General features: G+C 47.0%; 2 protein-coding genes across 2 annotated transcripts; both read left to right on the forward strand.

Annotated features, from left to right (window-relative positions):
* The first annotated feature begins 945 nt into the window (after positions 1-945).
* On the forward strand, positions 946-5021 carry LOC125510950. The gene is made up of 7 exons (XM_048676235.1): positions 946-2103; positions 2298-2490; positions 3024-3169; positions 3395-3512; positions 3591-3683; positions 4088-4313; positions 4431-5021. Exons 1-7 carry the CDS (start codon positions 1044-1046, stop codon positions 4704-4706), a joined length of 2112 nt encoding a protein of 703 aa, XP_048532192.1. The 5' UTR covers positions 946-1043; the 3' UTR covers positions 4707-5021.
* Positions 5022-10550: 5529 nt separating this feature from the next.
* On the forward strand, positions 10551-11745 carry LOC125508565. Its single transcript, XM_048673319.1, has 2 exons — positions 10551-11671; positions 11733-11745. Exons 1-2 carry the CDS (start codon positions 10551-10553, stop codon positions 11743-11745), a joined length of 1134 nt encoding a protein of 377 aa, XP_048529276.1.
* The last annotated feature ends 9395 nt before the right edge of the window (positions 11746-21140 follow it).

A 21140-nucleotide genomic window follows, 5' to 3' on the forward strand; every position in this document is an offset into this window, starting at 1 on the left:
TGCTGGATTGAGAAGGCGAGGACGTCCCCGAGCCGAATGTGTGCAGAACTCGGAGGTGCCGTGCTTTCGGTACTTGGATCGGTCGGATCGTGAAGACGTACGACTACATCAACCGCGTTGATATAACGCTTCCACGAACGGTCTACGAGGGTATGTAGACAACACTCTCCCCTCTCGTTGCTATGCATCACCATGATCCTGCGTGTGCGTAGGATTTTTTTTGAAATTACTATGTTCCCCAACAATCTCTTACCGCCTTCATGCAATCTCCCTAGATATCGACCATGTAACCCTAGATACCCTACCTGGCGTGTATATAAGCCAAGGGGTTTAGCCCGTAGAGGGGACCGAATCACAATCACATTCGCCTAGCCCTAGAGGTAAAACACAACTCACGATCTCGAGGTAGATCAACCCTGTACTTGATACATCTTCATCAATATAAACAAGAGCATGATGTTGGGTTTTACCTCCATCAAGAGGGCCCAAACCTAGGTAAACATTGTCTCCCCTGTTCCTGTTACCATCGATCCGAGATCCACAGCTCGAGACCCCCTACCCTGAGGTCTGCCGGATTTCACACCGACAAGGTGCTTTGTGCTACATATGAGTTTTTAATATAATCCCAAGGTCCTTTTCACAAAAAAGAGAACATTTTGATCCTTGTAGCTTAAACCCCGGTAACAAATATGTTTTTTTTATTGATTTTTCTAATTTTGTCAGACGTTGTTGGTTTTCAAATTAATACAATATACCATATTATATACCGGGCCATTTTTTATTTATTTCTAAAGATCGCTCAATTAATTTTAAATTTTTATTAGTTCTTTTTGCAATTATTTATTTATTTATTTATTAGTTGAGACCCATTAGATTTATATAGTTGAATTTCTAACTGGACGTCAAAATATTTCTTAGTGTTGCCCTATTATCACACGTGACCATCCCTCCCACCCATCGAGTGTCTCTCTCTCCTCTTTCAGGCCCCCATCCCGACTCCCCACATTTCCCCACCGGAGCGCAAAATTCCACCGGCGGCCACCATGCCGCCGCCGGAACTGTGCCACGACCTCCTCGTGGACATCCTCACCCGCCTCCCTCCGGACGACCCCGGGTGCCTCTTCCGCGCCTCGCTCGTCTGCACCGCGTGGCGCGCCCTCCTCACCAGCCCCGAGTTCGGCCGCCACTACCGCGAGGTCCACCGGACCCCGCCCCTGCTCGGGTTCTTCGAGAACCACGACACCGTCACGCCGTGGTTCGCGCCCTCGTCCCCCGCCGCCTCCCCCTTCCCCCCGCTCTTCCCCGACCGCCGCGGCCTCCAGGTGCTCGACTCCCGCCACGGCCTCGTCCTCAGAAACCCTATTCGAATCACCGAGGAGGACCACGCCGTGAGCCTCATCGTGTGGGACCCCGTAGGCCGCCGCCAGTGGGAGTCGTTCCCCCCTCCGGATTTCGGCAGCACCATCCTCTGCGACGTGGGGGTGGTGGTCTGCGCCGCCGACGACTGCGACCACCTCGGCTGCCATGGCAGCCCCTTCCTCGTGGGCTACGTGGGCACCGACTACAGGAGCGCCCACGCCTCCGTCTTCTCTTCGGAGACGAATAGCTGGAGCCCCGTTGTCTCTTGCCCCCACCCTGATGTCGAGATCCTGAGAGGCCAGCCCAAGCCCCTCATTGGGAATGCCGTCTACTTCATCTGCGAGTACCACCCGGATGAGAGTTTCATTCTGTGCTTCGACCTCTTCAGCCGGAAACTATCAAAGTTCGACGGGCCACCCATCCATCACTATAAGCATGCCCTCATGAAAACAGAGGAAGGCGTGCTGGGATGCGCGAGTATGGAGGGATCTCTGCTTTGCCTGTGGTCGACGGAGGCTGGTCCCGACGGAGCCGTGGCATGGATGGAAAGCAGGGTCATCGACCTCCACAAGCTGCTCCCTTCTAACTCATTCCTCCATGTGATTGGCTTTGAGGATAGAGCTGGTGTCTATTATCTGACGGCAGACTATGGTGTCGCAACGGTTGATCTTAAGTCAGGCCAAGTCAACAAGATGTCCATCATCGATTCCAATATCGTTCCCTACACAAGCTTCTACACTCCAGGTGCTAGCAATTGTTTCCATCTTCAAATCTGTTTAAGATTGTACGTATATATTATCTCTGCTGCAATTTGTTGATCATTTAGTAGGAATGTAAGTATTATTGTTGGTGATGTGAAGGTGTGGGTGATGGTGCATTTTCTCAATAAAGAGCTGTCAAGTTGGAGATAGTAATCCAGCATACACTTTTCTTTTCAGATCAAGCCGTTGAGGTGGCCCAGGAGGGCAGATGGGAGGAAGTGGGCGACAAGGAGGAGGAGGAGGCCGATGAGGAAGTGGAGCAGCAGGTAGAGAAAGCCGTGCAGGAGCTTTTCACCAAGGGGTCCAAAGCCCTTAAGGATGAGGACTTCTTCGGCGCTGAAGACTGCAAACGCAGGATCCTTGAGATCAGGTTAGGCTTCTTCCTTTCTACCTGGCACCTGCCACTCTTACTCCAAAGCCTAGCTGAAGCGTGCGTACATATGGATTGTTGGATACAATGTTCCAATTAGTTTGTTTCTCTTATGGATTCATCTTGACGTTTTGTATGTGATTTGTTGCTCTGCAATATTGGCCTATGTATTTTGGGAGATGAGTTTAGTTGGGGTTAGAATGTTATACAGATCAGGTCAGGGTGGTTATGTAACTGTACTTGGGAGCTGACTTGGCCTTCTTATTTTATGATGTGTGAATCGTGATTAGCGCCAAACTGGAGTATCTCTGGATGTAAATATTTCATCAGACTGCAGCTTATTGTACGCTACTTGACACTTGCACTCCCATGATCTGTACAAGCACTAAGCTACTGTACTTACAAAATGCAATCAACATTGAACACAGTTAGTACCTTCTCCCTGGAATATTGTGTCGGCTACTTCTGATTCCCATGCTCTACCTCAAATTATATTATCTTTACTACCTTCTTACACCTTTGTTATCACACAGGGTGGCACATCATGGTAAACTTTCTCCAAAGTGTCGCAGTGCATATCACAATTACGGATGTGCTTTGCTACAGAAAGCTCTATCAAATCATGATTCAGTGAAGAATACAACCACCCAAAGTAATACTGAAAGCGAAATAGTAGAGGGTATGTCGCATTCCCCATTTAGTCTTATACACTGAAAACATTGTTATTCTATACATGTAGTTGATAATTTTACTTTATGATTTACGGCCTTGTCTCTTTATCTGTTCATACCTGCTGAAGAAGTGCATTTCTTCCTCTCATGCTAAATGCTGAGATAACCATTGGTTATAGCAGAACTTAAATGGAAAGATGATTCTGATTTTTCAGTAAAATATTTTTGATCAGATTTGGATCTGGCCTGGAAAATGCTACATGTTGCAAGGGCAATATCTGAGAAGAGTCCTGGCAGCACTAATGAGAAATATAAACTCTTTGCTGTTCTTGCTAGAGTCTCTGGAAAGAGGTAGCCTCAGTCATCTTAGTTACACCTGCATTTAATTTCTCAATGATCTCGATGCTTATGGCCTCACATTTTATTTGCAGGAGACACAAACTACTCACTGATTGCGTGCTTCAAAGCTTTGGCCAACATGGAGCATTTGCTTGAGCCTGACCATCGTCATATTATCAATCGGTATCCTTCTTTTGGCAGTAACAGTAAATTGTCTGTCACATAGTAAAGCATCATAACTGTAACCCAATTGCTACAGTACTTGAATCCTCTTGCGTGTGTCTCTGGGGTGTTAGGGGTAGATCTTAGTTAGTTAACTTGAACGCTAGGTGGCTAAAGCCTGAGGGACTCCTTTTCATGCTTTTCATTTAGTTTGCTGACTGAAATCTTGCACGGGTATCTCTACTTACCTGAAGACACATAGAAGTGTATATGTGGTGACTGGGTATCGTCAACTTGGATCATCAAAGAATAATTCAGTTTGGTAATGCTTGTTTGGGACTAAAGGCTTTGTTGTTGTTGATAATGCTGGTATGTTGCAGATTTTGGTTGTTCTTCCTTTTTCAGTTTCCTTAATTCAACCCAAGAAACCTACACATACGTTTTGCCTTCGAGTTGCAGTCCAAGACTGGAGATGCAAAGGCTATCTCATTGTGCATGTCACGTGTAGAGAACCTGAAAAAGGCCAGTCAAGCTTTGTTGGCTGATAAAGGCGGGGATGCATCTGCTACTGAAGCTGGCTCAGAAAATTCCGTTCCAGCCAAGGTTATAGAGTTTTTTACTAACAAAATACTGAGTGCATTGGAGGAGAAGGTAAATAAGTTAGATTTCGTTTGTGTTTACCTGCTTGGTTTCTAGTCATGAACCGAGTACAGTAGTACTGTTGAAGAACTCATTCAGAACAATGACATCTTTGAAAAATAAAATCAGCTTGTAGACCTGGAGCAAGCAATATCAACCCGAGTCTCAGAGGCAAGTGCTGGAGCTGACCTCAAGGCTGCAGGCTGGATCTTCAAACGAGCTAAGCTCAAGCAAACCTCTGTAGAAGATGATGGCAGCGACGGCTCATATGGCGACAGCTATGGCTCAGATGTTGACAGCGGCGGCTCATATGGCGACAGCTATGGCTCAGATGACGACAGCGACGGCTCAGATGGCGACAGCGGCGGCTCAGATGTCGACAGCGACGGCTCTGTTTCAGAGTAGAGTACTGTTCCGTTTACCCCTATTTGTTAGCAGCTTGTTCCTGGAGCCTTTTATCTTGCACTATGGTCCCGTTTTAGTTAGACGCAAACAGCCACATGCCCCTTTTTGTTCTGCTTAATGCAGACTATGCTCTTCATGTCGGCATTTATGACAGGTTTCAGGAGTCAAATTCTATTTAGCTGAAGTCAAGTCCAATATTCCTGACATTGATCTACTGCTTGTAGCACGTTCCTGGAAAAGCCTGTTGAAACATGATACTAGAATGCAGGTGCTAAAGATTTTTTGATGAGTATTTTTCTGAGATTAGACTTTGCACTTACAGATCTTAAAGCCCTAACATCTTCAAAAGCCTTAGAATCCAACAGCAGATTTGCCCATTTAGAGGAGTCAGTTGGTTTTGCTGCTGCTGGTAGTATGTCCTCCACTCATAGGCCCTGCTATTCCCCTCCTATAAAACCTGTAACAAAAAGTTCTCTCGATAACAGAATTCCTTTTTGTGATCTGATGCTTTTCAAGCACTCCCTCCGTAAAGAAATATAAGAGTGATCTAAACGCTCTTATATTTCCTTACAGAGGGAGTATTTAGTTACAGTCGCCAGCCATCTCCCTGTGAGATCTTGATTAATCTCAACGTGTGTGCGTGGTTCTTTTCTGACCGTGTTTTCATCGAATTGCTGTTGTCAGCTAAGAGACAGTAATCTAGTTATGGGCTCCTTGATGATGATACCAGGAAAATTTACAAATTCATCAATTTATCTGTTGGTGGATCTGGTTCTCTCAAGTGCTTCGTTGGCCATTTGAGGTTCAACTGGAATTCTTTTTACTGTTCTGGTTCAGATTAGCTTCAGCCTTTTGAGGTCCAACTGGAAAATAAAAACTGAGCTGGCATTGCGTGTCATTGCCCGCAGACTGAAACTGCAGTAGCTCTGTTAGATTGTGAGAGTGATATCTGGAAGGATTTAACAAATATATATATGCATCACCTTATCTGCCGTAGTTGGCATCGTGCAGACCTGATGCTCTGAAGTGTTCATTTCAAATTAGAAGAAGACTGTACAATGGTCAAGAATGGTCCTTGTTGTCCAGGAGTATTTGACATGGCGACTCTGGTAAGTAGCTGGAAGCTAGAGATGAAGATATTTGTTCAGGAATCTCACACTTGGCAATTCTAGGTACTAAGGCCCTGTTCGGAAGTCACCTGCTCCTAGAATCTGCGGAGCGGGGCAAGTGCAGCTCCACCATTTTAAATTGCAGCTCCACCAAGCGGAGTGGTACCGAACAGGGCCTAAGTACGTACTATCTATGGAAGCTGGAGCCTTCCCACTTCATCGCAAATGCATTACTCGTTGGAATGATATGTTGGACGGTACATCAACTGTTGGACAAACTGTCAAAAGAGAGCACCTTGCATCTTGCGACACTTGGGTATCTCTAGACCCTCTTCTTCCGAGCAGAAGATGCTGGCAATGGCGGCGCTGAGCACGGGCAGATACCGCGCAACATCGCAATGACGGCAAACGCAACGTACGGAGCATACAGCTGAAGCAGCCTCGGCGTTGCCCTTCCTGAGCCCACATCTCACCAAGTATTGCGGACTGAAACACACACTTGCAATCACTATCAGGAACGGAATCAAGACAATTTTTTTTTGAAACAAGGCAAAAAATTTACCATTTTCATTGATTAAGAAAAAGAGAATTGCCCGGTTAATTGACTGAAAGCCGGGCTAAAACCGATACAACTCAACCCACATGACATGGGCATCATCGGCCAACCTGGCCACCGACATGGGATCATAGAGCTACAAACAGTTGCACAGAAAACCATGATGGCACATGCCAACAGAAGGCCACACGCGTGAACAACCGACAGCTCCGACTTTGACGATGATCATCACAAGGGAAATATGCAGGACTTGCACCGCCCGTGCCCTCCGAAACCGACCACCGAGCGCCTGTCATCGTCACCGCCTGGACACACTCCACCGCAGCTCCGACTTCAAAGCAACCAAGCAACCAGCGGAAGAGCACCTCGGACACGCCGGGAAGATCCGACTACCGAAGCCCGAGCCGCGACCAAAGCTCCTCTCGAGCCATCATCGTTGCCAAACAGAAATCCACGCCCCCGAAATGGCCGCCTCAGCAAACTACGCGGCGAAAATGCCGCAAACCACGCGGCGAAGATGCCGCAACCCACACGGCGAAGATGCCGCCATCCACTGGTCTCCAGGTTGTGGCCGGCTCCGAGACGATGCCCCCAAGGAGGAAGAAGACGTGAAGGCGCCTTCATCGCCCGATCCTGAAGATCTGAGGTTTCCCTCCGAAGCCAAGGCCGTGGGGAGGGAGGAGGAGCACCACACAACAGCAACGCTTTCAAGAAAGAGCACGACGCCCACGGACGTCGCCGTCGCCCGATCCGGCAAAGGCCGGACACAGGATTTCTCCCGGAGATGCTCAACCACCACCTGCCCGCATCAACGCAACCAACAAACCCCATCCTGCCAAGGCCAACCTCGCACTGGTCGTGGGATCCCATGACCCACCACGCCCAGACGCGCGCACCCCCCCAGCCGAAGCCGCTTCCACCAAATCCGGGGCCGCCGCCCCGGCAGCCTCCACCACGTCGCCAGCCACGCCGGGCTGGCAAGCCGGCCAGCACCGCAGCACCAGGCAGGGAGGGGGGCTGCCACCCCACCCCATCTCACCGAGCAAAGTTGCCAGGCCGAAACCCGAGCACATCTGCCACAGCCACAATAGCAGCAGGGGCGCCGCCGTCGAAGAGCCAGGAGCCTCCGGCCGCAGCCCCAACCGCCGGATCCATGCTGCCAAGAGCCGCCAGAGCACCTCCACCATCCGGATCCACTCCGTCAGATCGGGGCCCGCCGCCCCATCGAGCCGCCCGAGCCCCGCTGCCACCGCCAAGCCGCCGAACCACTGCAGGTCACCAAGCCGCAGCAGGACCACCGCCTCCACACCAGGGCACAAGGCTGCTCGCCGACGCCAGCCGCTGCCCAACGCCATGAGATCCCCATCCCGCAGCGCCCGCCAGCGCGAGAGGAGACCCCGCCGCCGCCCGCTCCGCACGAGCTTTGCCCGCGGGAGGCACCGGCGACAGCGAGGGGCCGAGCGCCTCGGTGGCTGGGGTCGCCGCCCGTGCCGCCCCTGGGGCCGGAGCGACGCGGGGGCAGAGTCTTCCACTAGCTCTGAAAGTTCTGAATCAAGACAATGCGGTCGAAAGGGCATACAGGTCAACCATCACAGAGTGATTTATGTGCTAGTCACTGAAGCTGATGGCACTGAAAAACTTGGTATCCACGGAGTTGGCCTCTGCATGCTGCAGATCAGCAGATCCAAGCAGAGGCCGCCCATGTTCTCAACCCATGGAAAAAGAATAGAGCGGAGCGGGGAGGCTGCGAGAGATGAGGGTTACCATGGAGGTGAGGGTGGAGACGCCGGCCATGAGGGAGGTGGTGGCAGCCCAACGGCGGCGGGCGAGGACGCCGTAGAGGGTGGCCACTCAGAGTGTCCAGAGCAAGGCAATCTCGAGCCAGAAGGTGCCGCGGAGTGTGATGTACAGAACTCTCTGCTCACGCTCTAGTCTATAGCACGAATTCATGGATACAAGGTACTCCCTCTGTTCGGAAATACTTGTCATCAAAATGGATAAAAGGGGATGTATCTAAATGTATTTTAGTTTTAGATACACCTTTTTTTATCCATTTTGATGACAAGTATTTTCGGACGAAGGGAGTAGCTTGTAGGGTTTGGAACGGGGAATTAGAGAGGAGAGATACAACTTGGAGAGGAAGAAGTCTGAAGAGAGACGCAAGGATCAGAGCATCTCAAGCGCAGATCCCGCAAATTGGACCATCCGGCATAATAACCGCGTTGTCTTGAATATTTTTTTTGGGTTCCCGAATCCGCGAGCCCATTTCCTCCATATCTACGGGATTTCATCCGATTTTGCCGGCCCCCTTTCCTTTGGCGCGAATGCATTTCCGTCGGCTTCGGTTCGCGCTTCCATCCCCCCCGGCCGTCGCTGCCGCCGCACATCCCCGCCTGTTCTTGTTGTCCCCGGTTTGATGCAAAACAACTTCAGTCATAGCCCAAAGTGGGGCTCTATGCGAAGGAAGGCCTCGCAGAAGGTTATGTAGGTGGCTATTTGGAGGATGAAATTGGGCGCAAGGTGATGGAATTGGAGCCCATATAAAAGAATAATAGGCCCCGAAGAAAGAGATGGATTGGGAACCGGAGACCTCAAATGAGGTGATAGACAAAGATGACCCACTCACCCTCCTCAGGAGTTGGGATCCTCAAAGCTGAGTAGATCTCATCCCCTACCAGGGGCGAGCAGCATTTGACCACGCCTTAGGGCAGAAGGTAACCGCTCCCCTGGAGCTCGGTTACTCTGACCGTCGTTGAATATGATTTTCTCCGTGCGGGTGGCGGATAATCTGGAGCGTAACCCAGGAAAAAGGCCAAAAGCATATGGGCCTTAGACCAGTCCATCGTCGCATGCCAACAAAACCGACTAAATATCACCCGTACCGATAGATAACTCGGTCTCACCACTGGGCACGGGGGAGTGGGCCAGCATAGTACTGTAGCGCCTCTAGCTTGAGTTTTTTTTCTTTCTCTGATGTGTTTTCTTATCATTTTCACCGTTTGCATAGTTTTTTTCTTCTTCTTTTGGATTATTTTGTTTTCCTTTGTTTCTTTCTCCTGTTTTTCACCGGTTTTGTTTTGTTTTTCTCTTTTTCATTTTTATTTTAATTTATCAAATTGTTCGACAGATGTCTACATTATTCATACACATTGTACACTCATCGTATACATTTGGAAAATTATACTTGTTTAATATTTTTACAATACATGATAATTTTTTTTCAAATATATGTTTTGATATATACGTTTCCATACACACTGTACATTTAGTGTATACATTTAAAACTTTCTTTATACATGTTTAAAAATTTTCGAACGCATGATTAACCTTTTTTCGTATACATTTTTCCTTTGAAAATTTGCTGAATAGGTGTAATTTTTATTGATAATGCACGTTGATTTTTTTTGAATTGTAAGAAACTTTCTTTAAACTATACATTTTTTTACATTGTATATAGCATGTTTTCTAGATTCCGTGGTTTCTTTAAATGTAATTTACATTTTGTAATGATACAAAAAAAATTTAGTTAAGCAAACATTTTTTCAAATTGTATATATATATTTTAAAATGCCACACACATTTTATGGAAACATCTGTTTTTTTAATTACAGAAACATTTTTTGAATGCTATCAACATTTTTAAAAAGTACACTAGCTGTTTTTTACAATGTGTTGACATTTTTTTAAACATTAAAGTAATTTTATGTCTTTATAATATATTACCCCGTCCCAAAAAGCTTGTCTTAGATTTATGTATCTATACATCTGTATCTAGACAAATCTAAGACAAACTTCTGTGACAGAGTGAGTATATATGTATCTGAAATATTTTAGAATATTTCTTTTGAAAATATGAACAGAGAGAGTTCGTATCGTGCACGGATTCCAGGGCCTATTCCAAAGACTCTCTCAGTTCTCCAAGACAGCGCCGGTTACTTATCTGAAGCGGACTCGAGGTCCTATTCCTACACAGCAACTCCCCCAGTTATCCTCTCTCCAAGACAGGGCCCGTACGCCACGGACGACGGTACGTATCTGAAGCGGAGTTGTAGTCCCGATCCATCTCTTCCTCCCTTTTTCGGCCGTCATATTGCCCCTGAGACACCCGTCAGCTCCGATTGCAAAACCTCCTCAAAACCATCCACTACTAGGTCTTCCAACTCTCGCATCTCCAATCCAATGGCGCAAGCCCCAGGAGATCCCTTCTCGTCGGGCTTCCGACACGCCGCGCAACCACACGTCGAGAAATACCTCTTGCCGTTGAAGAAGAGGGCGGCGCCCACGAGCGACGGTGGCGACCGCAGCAGCGCCGGCGATCCGTTCGTGGTCCCGCCGAAGAAGAGACGGGTGATGGTGGACACCGGGGGCGAGGGCAGCACCAGCACCCACGCGATCCCGGCTCAGAGCCGGCCTAGGCGAGTGGCGGCGTGCAACGTTGCGTACGCGAGCATGGAGGACGAGGAAGCCGGCACGTCGGCGGCCGGGGCGGCAGGATCGAAGAAGAAGAACAGGAACAGGAATAGCGGTAAAAACAAGGGACCGCGGCCGGCACGGGGCGCCGCCGCCCCGCTGGTCAACAGGCCGCTGCGCCTCAGCATGGAGCAGCAGCAGCACCTGAGGTCGCTCGGCGCCACGGCCCCGCAGTTCGTCTTCATGAAGACCCTCCAGAAGAGCGACGTGGAGCGCAACCAGAACCGGCTGCTCTTCTCGTGCAAGCGCGAGTTCATCCAGGCCCACCCCATCACCTGGCTCCTGGCCGAGGAGGAGACATACTTCGTGCATGAGTGGGGCGACGGGCTGAGCGTTGGCGTCATGGACGACCACGACAAGCAGTTCAACTTCAAGCTCAAGTACCTCGACTCCAACGGCGGGTACCGCTTCATCGGCCCCGGCTGGAAGGACTTCGTGGCCGAGAACAAGCTGCTGGAGCCGGTGAGCGACGGCCTTCACTTTGTCATCGAGCTGTGGGCGTTCCGGTCGCCGTTGTTGCCCGCGCAGCCCGAGGGTCCCGACGTCGAGGGTCTGGAGGGCCACCCTGACGGCACCCTCGGGTTTCTCTTCCGAGTGTATCACGACGAGAGCAGGGACGACGTCCACCGCGGCGGCGAGGAAGAAAGGCGGCCGGTCCAGAAGACGAAGAGGCAGGCGCCGGCCAAGGCGGTGCCATCAAAGAAGCTTGCAGGTGCCGGTGCGCATGTGAGTCAGGGCCAAGCCGTGGCGCGGGACGTGACGAGGGCTGAGATAGTCGAGGCGGTTGGGGAGGAAATGTCGGATGCCTTGTTCGGGCTGTTGATGCTAAGGTCCAGTGGGCCCGTTCCAATGCTTAAATTTGAAAATACATCGTCTGCTCAGATTTGCTAGGAGAAGAATTTGACGCATCCAGAACACTCGGACCGTATCGCACGCATATGCAGACAGATTGTGCGACTCCCCAACACTTTGGGTCCTAAATTTTTACACTGAATTTATCATTAATTTATATAGCCATTCTCCTTCTAAAAGAAGAGTTAATCTCCATATTTGTCGTGTCCTTGTTTCCCGTACAACAATACAACATCCCGACCGTAGCTTCGACTAGATCGCTTTCTTTCCGTTCCTTAATTTCCTGAGCATAGCTTTCTTTAATTCGATCAAAGAAACTTAATTCACAAATGCCAGAGTTAAGAGCTGTTTGGCAGTCCTCCAGCTCCCTGAAATCTCAGAATCTGTGGAGCTTCTTTTACCCTGCTCCGTCAGTTTTAACTACAGAGTCTCCGAACAGGCCCTTAGAATGAGCGCATGCCAAAAGAAAAATGAACTGGGCTCCCTCCTGACCCCTCGTCAAGTTTTTCTTGGACTCCCACATCTCCGTCCTTGTGAGTCTCTACACACGCGTTTGGTTGATCGCATCATTTTTTTATCTCTTTGCATACTTGTCCCAGTTGAGCTTGACCGAGCATATGCAAGGTAAAAACCATCATTTGTATGTTGATTAGTCTGGATGTGACGAAACGGAAGGCAAACTGAAGCCGTCCTTGTGAGGGTCTATAGATTTCTGGTCAGATTTGGATCTGGCCTGGAAAATGTTGCATGTTGCAAGGACAACATCTGAGAAGAGTCCTGGCAGCACTATGGAAAACTATAAAAATCTTTGCTGCTCTTGCTAGTCTCTGTGGAACGTCGATGATAGCAGCGACAGCTCAGATGCTGACACCGACAGCTCTGTATCAGAGTTGAGTGCAGCTCCGTTACCCCAAATCTGTTAGCAGCTTATTCCTGGAGCCTTTTAGCAAACAGCCGCATGCCCCCTTTTGTTCTGCTTAATGCAGACCATGCTCTTCACTTGGGCATGTATGACTGGTTTCAGTAGTCAAATTTCGTTTAGCTCAAGTCAAGTGCAATGTTCCTGACATGCCCTACTGCTTGCCTGTCTGCATGTGACGCTAGCACCTTCCTGGAAAAGCCCGTTGAAACAAATGATACTAGCACATTCCTTGGTAAAATGCAGGTGCCAAAGATTCTTAGATGAGTATTTTTCTGAGATTAGACTTCGCACTTACAAATCGTAAAGCCCTAACATCTTTACGAGCCTTATAATCCAACAACAGACCTACCAATTTAGAAAGTCATTTGGTTTTGTTGCTGCTGATAGTATGTCCTCTACTCTACACCCTGCTATTCCCCTCCTATAAAACCTGTAACAAAAAGTTCTCTCCATAACAGATTTCCTTCTTGAGATATGATGCTTTTCAAGTTTTATTTACAGTCGCCAGCCATCTCCCTGTGAGATCTTAAAAAATCTGAAGATGTGTGCATGGTGTTGGAAATATTAGCACTTTTCTGACTAATCTAATCCATGAGTAAACAGTAAGCATGACATAAAAGGTATGCATCTCATAGCAATACCTAAGATACTAGCACGTACAGAACATAGAATCGAACCTTCTATGAGCAGCACATATACGGCTAGCATAAGTACGAGTAAACGAGGGATGAACAGATCATACCCTCCGGTTGGCCAGGCCAACGCGGCGGCGGCAGCAGCAGCCTCGGCGTCGTCCGTGGCCTTCTTCTTAGCGGCGGCGTCGTCGGCCATGGTGTCGATGCAGAGGAAGTAGTGGAAGCAGAGGCGAACGGAGTTGGAGACGGATCAGGAGCAGTCGCGTCGAGACGCTCCCCAAAAACCTTATTGCCGTTCTCCCGGGCAGGATCTCGAACGACAGGGTTCCGGAGGCACCTGCTTTCCCGACCAACCGTGCACGCGGTCGTCGAGATGGGATCGCCGGAAGCAGCACAGAGAGAGGAATAGTAGATGACGGCTAGGGTTGTACGAGAGGGAGTGAGTGAACTGAGTTAGGGTTCACTCCACTGGCCAGCGCAAATAAGATTCAGCTCGGCTCATTCCCGCAACCCGCGGCGCGCGCGCGTCATGACGAGGCGAGGCGAGGCGGGTGGCGGAGGAGGAGGAGCGCGCGTGTACAGCTCCTATTCCCAAGCTCCCAATAGCAAGTGATAGAGCAGCCCTTATAAAGAGGTCTCACTCTTCTTACTGTAGCAGTATGGGACTAAACTTTCCACACTTCCCACCACTTGCCGTACACATGCATGGGCCTTAGAGATTAACTAGGAATTATTGTCTTATATGGGCCTAAGCCCATCCATAATCCATCAATCCCCCACCAGATCTCGAGGCACATAAGTGTGTCAACTGTTCCAAACAATGTTACCAGAATTTTCAGTGGAGACTGTTAAGTTGAACTTCCACGTAGAGCAATAGGATTAGACTTCTTCACAACTGAACAATGGACTATGCCTTGAATTGTCAGTTTGGCGTGTAGAAGTTTCGCCTATTGTCAGCTGATACTTGGCTGTCGAAAGCTAAACCCCACGGGTGGAGCTTATTAGTCATACTCCGTACCTTCTCATGAGCTTCCTAGAGATCACCCAATCTCATAGACTGTGACCAGCAGTCGGGATCACATAGGTGTGTTCCTCCAAAGAATGCTCTGTAGGTTAGCATCTTGCTTACATAAGCTTTGGAACATATTAAGACAAAAGTCAGCCTGCCTTGCAGAATTGAGAGTATTGTGCATCTCCAACGGAGTGGGTTCATTAAGGATACTTTCCTCAGTTGACCGCTGGATTGTTTTCCCAAGTCCTAATTCACGGGATCTCCGATCACATAGGTTGGGTTACCCCCATGGCAACTTACGTGGGTCTCATACACATCTCCCTCGATGCATTTTCTATCACAATCCGTGATAGCCCTTTCGTAAAAGGGTCTGCCAGATTCTTAGCCGTCTGGATATAATCCAATGCTATTACTCCGGAGTTTCTTGATTTTCTGACAGATTTCAATCTTCTTCTTATGTGCTTTATGGATTTCATGTTGTCCTTTGAACTCTTAGCCTTGGCAATCACTGTTTGATTGTCACAGTTCATAAGGACAGCTGGGACTAGTTTATCAACCACTGGCAAATCCATCAAAAGCTCTCGAAGCCATTCTACTTCGACGCATGATGTGTCTAATGTTGTGAGTTCTGCTTCCATAGTCGATCTGGTTAAGATCGTCTGCTTGCAAGACTTCCAGGAAACAGCACCACCACCAAGTGTGAAGACATGTCCACTTGTGGCTTTCATCTCATCAGCATCAGATATCCAATTTGAATCACTATACCCCTCAAGTACCGTCGGGTACCCAGAATAGTGAATTCCATAGTTCGCAGTACCTTGCAAATAACGCATCACTCGCTCAACAGCATGCCAATGCACATCTCCTGGATTGGAAACAAACCGGCTCAGTTTGCACACAGCAAATGAGATGTCAGGACGAGTAGCACATGCTAGGTACATCAGTGAACCAACCACTTGAGAATATCTCAATTGATCTACAGCCGTGCCTTCGAACTTTCGAATCCGCACGCTAGGATCATATGGTGTTGCGGAAGGTTTGTAGTCCGAATATCCAAAACGGCTCAAAATCTTCTCAACATAGTGGGATTGCAAAAGTGTAATTCCACCCTTAGAATTTCTTAGTAGCTTGATGTTCAGGATAACATCAGCCACACCCAGGTCCTTCATCTCAAAGTTGTGAGATAGAAAAGACTTGACCTCCTCAATGACCTTGAGGTGGGCCCCAAATATCAGTATGTCATACCTTGACAAGATTTTGAAGTAGTTCAAAATGGAACAGTCAAAGAAAGAGTTCTTGGCTGTGTTACAAGGTGTGAAATTGAGTAAGACTCAAAGCCCGACCACGGCAGAAGATAGAAAGAGAATGAAAGTCATTCCCTATGCCTCAGCCATGGGTTCTATAAAGTATGCCATGCTGTGTACCGGATCTATTGTATACCCTACACTGTGTTAAGCAAGGGAGTACAATAGTGATCTAAGAGTAGATCACTAGACAGCGGTCAAAATTATCCTTAGTGGAATAAGGAAATATTTCTTGATTATGGAGGTGACAAAAGGTTCGTCGTAAAAAGTTACGTCGATGCAAGTTTTGACACAGATCTGGATGGACTCTAAGTCTCGATATAGATACATATTGAAAGTGAGAGCAATTAGCTAGAGTAGCTCTGTGCAGAGCATTGTAGACATTGAATTCGCAAAATACTTACGGATTTGTATGTGACAGACCCGTTGACTAAAATTATTCACAAGCAAAACATGATCACACCTTAGTACTCTTTGGGTGTTAATCACATAAGCGATGTGAACTAGATTATTGACTCTAGTAAACCCTTTGGGTGTTGGTCACATGACGATGTGAACTTTGGGTGTTGGTCACATGACGATGTGAACTATTGGTATTAAATCACATGGTGATGTGAATTAGATTATTGACTCTAGTGCAAGTGGGAGACTGAAGGAAATATGCCCTAGAGGCAATAATAAAGTTATTATTTATTTCCTTATATCATGATAAATGTTTATTATTCATGCTAGAATTGTATTAACCGGAAACATAATACATGTGTGAATACATAGACAAACATTATGTCACTAGTATGCCTCTACTTGACTAGCTCGTTGAATCAAAGATGGTTATGTTTCCTAACCATAGACATGAGTTGTCATTTGATTAACGGGACCACATCATTAGGAGAATGATGTGATTGACTTGACCCATTCCGTTAGCTTAGCACTTGATCGTTTAGTATGTTGCTATTGCTTTCTTCATGACTTATACATGTTCCTATGACTATGAGATTATGCAACTTCCGTTTGCCGGAGGAACACTTTGTGTGCTACCAAACGTCACAACGTAACTGGGTATTATAAAGGAGCTCTACAGGTGTCTCCAAAGGTACATGTTGGGTTGGCGTATTTCGAGATTAGGATTTGTCACTCCGATTGTCGGAGAGGTATCTCTGGGCCCTCTTGGTAATGCACATCACTTAAGCCTTGCAAGCATTACAACTAATGAGTTAGTTGTGAGATGATGTATTACGGAACGAGTGAAGAGACTTGCTGGTAACGAGATTGAACTAGGTATTAAGATACCGATGATCGAATCTCGGGCAAGTAACATACCGATGACAAAGGGAACAACGTATGTTGTTATGCGGTCTGACCGATAAAGATCTTCGTAGAATATGTGGGAGCCAAAATGAGCATCCAGGTTCCGCTATCGGTTATTTACCGGAGACGTGTCTCGGTCATGTCTACATTGTTCTCGAACCCGTAGGGTCCGCACGCTTAAGGTTTCAATGACAGTTATATTATGATTTTATGAGTTTTGATGTACCGAAGGAGTTCGGAGTCCCGGATGAGATCGGGGACATGACGAGGAGTCTTGAAATGGTCGAGACGTAAAGATCGATATATTGGACGACTATATTCGGACATCGGAAAGGTTCCGAGTGATTCGGGTATTTCCGGGGGTACCGGGGATTTACGGGAATACGAGGAAGAAGTAATGGGCCTCATGGGCCAAGTGGTGGAAGAGAGGAGGCAGGGCGCGCGCCCCCCTAGCCCAAACCGAATTGGACTAGGGGGCCGGCCCCCCTTTCCTCCTTTTCCTCCCTCTCCTTCCTTCTCCTTCTCCTTCCCTTCCTTCCCCTCTCCTACTTGGACTAGGAAAGAGGGGGGAATCCTACTTGGAGTAGGATTGCCCCCCTTGGGCGCGCCACCTCCCCTTGGCCGCCTCTCCCCCCTTGCTCCTTTATATACGGGGGCAGGGGGCACCCCAAAGACACAATAATTGATCATTGATCTCTTAGCCGTGTGCGGTGCCCCCCTTCACCATAATCCTCGATAATATTGTAGCGGTGCTTAGGAGAAGCCCTACGACAGTAGAACATCAAGATTGTCACCACGCCGTCGTGCTGACGGAACTCATCCCCGACACTTTGCTGGATCGGATTCCAGGGATCGTCATCGAGTTGAATGTGTGCAAGAACTCGGAGGTGCCATAGTTTCGGTGCTTAATCGGTCGGGCCGTGAAGACGTACGACTACATCAACCGCGTTGTTATAACGCTTCCGCTTTCGGTCTACGAGGGTACGTGGACAACACTCTCCCCTCTCGTTGCTATGCATCACCATGATCTTACGTGTGCGTAGGAATTTTTTTTGAAATTACTACGTTACCCAACAGTGGCATCCGAACCTAGGTTTTATGTGTTGATGTTATATGCACGAGTAGAACACAAATGAGTTGTGGGCGATATAATTCATACTGCTTACCAGCATGTCATACTTTGGTTCGGCGGTATTGTTGGATGAAGTGGCCCGGACCGACATTACGCGTACGCTTACGCGAGACTGGTTCTACCGCGTGCTTTGCACACAGGTGGCTAGCGGGTGTCAGTTTCTCCAACTTTAGTTGAACCGAGTGTGGCTACGCCCGGTCCTTGTGAAGGTTAAAACAACACCAACTTGACAAACTAGCGTTGTGGTTTTGATGCGTAGGTAAGATTGGTTCTTGCTAAGCCCGTAGCAGCCACGTAAAACTTACAACAACAAAGTAGAGGACGTCTAACTTGTTTTTGTAGGGCATGTTGTGATGTGATATGGTCAAGACATGATGCTAAATTTTATTATATGAGATGATCATGTTTTGTAACCAAGTTATCGGCAACTGGCAGGAGCCATATGGTTTTCGCTTTATTGTATGCAATGCAATCGCCCTGTAATGCTTTACTTTATCACTAAGCAGTAGCGATAGTCGTAGAAGCATAAGTTTGGCGAGACGACAACGATGCTACGATGGAGATCAAGGTGTCGCACCAGTGACGATGGTGATCATGACGGTGCTTCGGAGATGGAGATCGCAAGCACAAGATGCTAATGGCCATATCATATCACTTATATTGATTGCATGTGATGTTTATCTTTTATGGATCTTATCTTGCTTTGATTGACGGTAGCATTATAAGATGATCTGTCACAAAATTTCAAGATAAAAGTGTTCTCCCTGAGTATGCACCGTTGCCAAAGTTCGTCGTGCCCAGACACCACGTGATGATCGGGTGTGATAAGCTCTACGTCCATCTACAACGGGTGCAAGCCAGTTTTGCACACGCAGAATACTCAGGTTAAACTTGACGAGCCTAGAATATGCAGATATGGCCTCGGAACACTGAGATCGAAAGGTCGAGCGTGAATCATATAGTAGATATGATCAACATAGTGATGTTCATCATTGAAAGCTACTCCATTTCATGTGATGATTGGTTATGGTTTAGTTGATTTGGATCACGTGATCACTTAGAGGATTAGAGATATGTCTTTTTAAGTGGGAGTTCTTAAGTAATATGATTAATTGAACTTTAATTTATCATGAACTTAGTCCTGGTAGTATTAGCATATCTATGTTGTAGATCAATAGCTCGCGTTTAGCTCCCCTGTTTTATTTTTTGATATGTTCCTAGAGAAAACTGAGTTGAAAGATGTTAGTAGCAATGATGCGGAGTGGATCCATGATCTGAGGACTATCCTCATTGCTGCACAGAAGAATTATGTCCTTGATGCACCGCTAGGTGACAGACCTATTGCAGGAGCAGATGCAGACGTTATGAACGTTTGGTTAGCTCAATATGATGACTACTTGATAGTTTAGTGCACCATGCTTAACGGCTTAGAATCGGGACTTCAAAGACGTTTTGAACGTCATGGACCATATGAGATATTCCAGGAGTTGAAGTTAATATTTCAAGCAAATACCCGAGTTGAGAGATATGAAGTCTCCAACGAGTTCTATAGCTAAAAGATGGAGGAGAATAGCTCAAGCAGTGAGCATGTGCTCAGATTGTCTGGGTACTACAATCGCTTGAAACAAGTGGGAGTTAATCTTCCAGATAAAATAGTGATTGACAGAATTCTCTAGTCACCATCATCAAGTTAGTATAACTTCGTAATGAACTATAATATGCAAGGGATGACGAAAGTAATTCCCAAGCTCTTTGTGATGCTGAAATCTACGAAGGTAGAAATCAAGAAAAGCATCAAGTGTTGATGGTTGACAAGACCACTAGTTTCAAGAAAAAGGGTAAAGGGAAGAAGGGGAACTTCAAGAAGAACGGCAAGCAAGTTGCTGCTCAAGTGAAGAAGCCCAAGTCTGGTCCTAAGCCTGAGACTAAGTGCTTCTACTACAAAGGGACTGGTCACTGGAAGTGGAACTGCCCCAAGTATTTGGCGGATAAGAAGGATGGCAAAGTGAACAAAGGTATATTTGATATACAGATTATTGGTGTTTATTTCACTAGTGTTCATAGCAACCCCTCGGTGTTTGATACTGGTTCAGTTGCTAAGAGTAGTAACTCGAAACGGGAATTGCAGAATGAACAGAGACTAGTTAAGGGTGAAGTGACGATGTGTGTTGGAAGTGGTTCCAAGATTGATATGATCATCATCGCTCACTCCCTATATTTTCGGGGTGTTGAACCTAAATAAGTGTTATTTGGTGTCTGCGTTGAGCATAAATATGATTTGATCATGTTTATTGCAATACGATTATTCATTTAAGTTAGAGAACAATTGTTGTTCTATTTACATGAATAAAATCTTCTATGGTCATACACCCAATGAAAATGGTTTGTTGGATCTCGATCATGGTAATACACATTTTCATAATATTGAAGCCAAAAGATGCAAAGTTAATAATGATAAGTGCTACTTATTTGTGGCACCGCCGTTTAGGTCATATTGGTGTAAAGTGCATGAAGAAACTCCATGCTGATGGACTTTTGGAATCACTTGATTATGAATCACTTGATGCTTGCGAACCATGCCTCATGGGCAAGATGATTAAGACTCCGTTCTCCGGAACAATTGAGCGAGCAACTGACTTATTAGAAATAATACATACTGATGTATGCGGTCCGATGAGTGTTAACCTCACGGCAAGTATCGTTATTTTCTAATCTTCACAGATGATTTGAGCAGATATGGGTATATCTACTTGATGAAACACAAGTCTGAACCTTTGAAACGTTCAAAGAATTTCAGAGTGAAGTGGAGAATCATCGTAACAAGAAAATAAAAGTTTCTACGACATGATCGCAAAAGTAAAATATTTGAGTTACGAGTTTGGCCTTCAATTAAAACAATGTGGAATAGTTTCACAAACTCATGCCACCTGGAACACCACAGTATAATGGTGTGTCCGAACGTCATAACCGTACTTTATTGGATATAGTGCAATCTATGATGTTTCTTACCGATTTACCACTATTGTTTTGGGGTTATGCATTAGAGACAGCTGCATTCACGTTAAATAGGGAACCATCTAAATCCGTTGAGACGACACCGTATAAACTGTGGTTTGGCAAGAAACCAAAGTTGT

Source organism: Triticum urartu, chromosome 5 (genome assembly GCF_003073215.2).
Source record: "Triticum urartu cultivar G1812 chromosome 5, Tu2.1, whole genome shotgun sequence".
In the NCBI taxonomy this organism is placed as follows: domain Eukaryota; kingdom Viridiplantae; phylum Streptophyta; class Magnoliopsida; order Poales; family Poaceae; genus Triticum; species Triticum urartu.

What these genes read in the sequence shown, in the direction of transcription:
- LOC125510950 (XM_048676235.1), top strand. Translation starts at nt 1,044, where the DNA reads ATGCCGCCGCCGGAACTGTGCCACGACCTCCTCGTGGACATCCTCACC. An exon ending in CACAAGCTTCTACACTCCAG is followed by an intron (nt 2,104 to 2,297) that starts GTGCTAGCAATT and finishes TTTTCTTTTCAG; the next exon opens with ATCAAGCCGTTGAGGTGGCC. An exon ending in TGAGTGCATTGGAGGAGAAG is followed by an intron (nt 4,314 to 4,430) that starts GTAAATAAGTTA and finishes AAATAAAATCAG; the next exon opens with CTTGTAGACCTGGAGCAAGC.
- LOC125508565 (XM_048673319.1), top strand. Translation starts at nt 10,551, where the DNA reads ATGGCGCAAGCCCCAGGAGATCCCTTCTCGTCGGGCTTCCGACACGCC.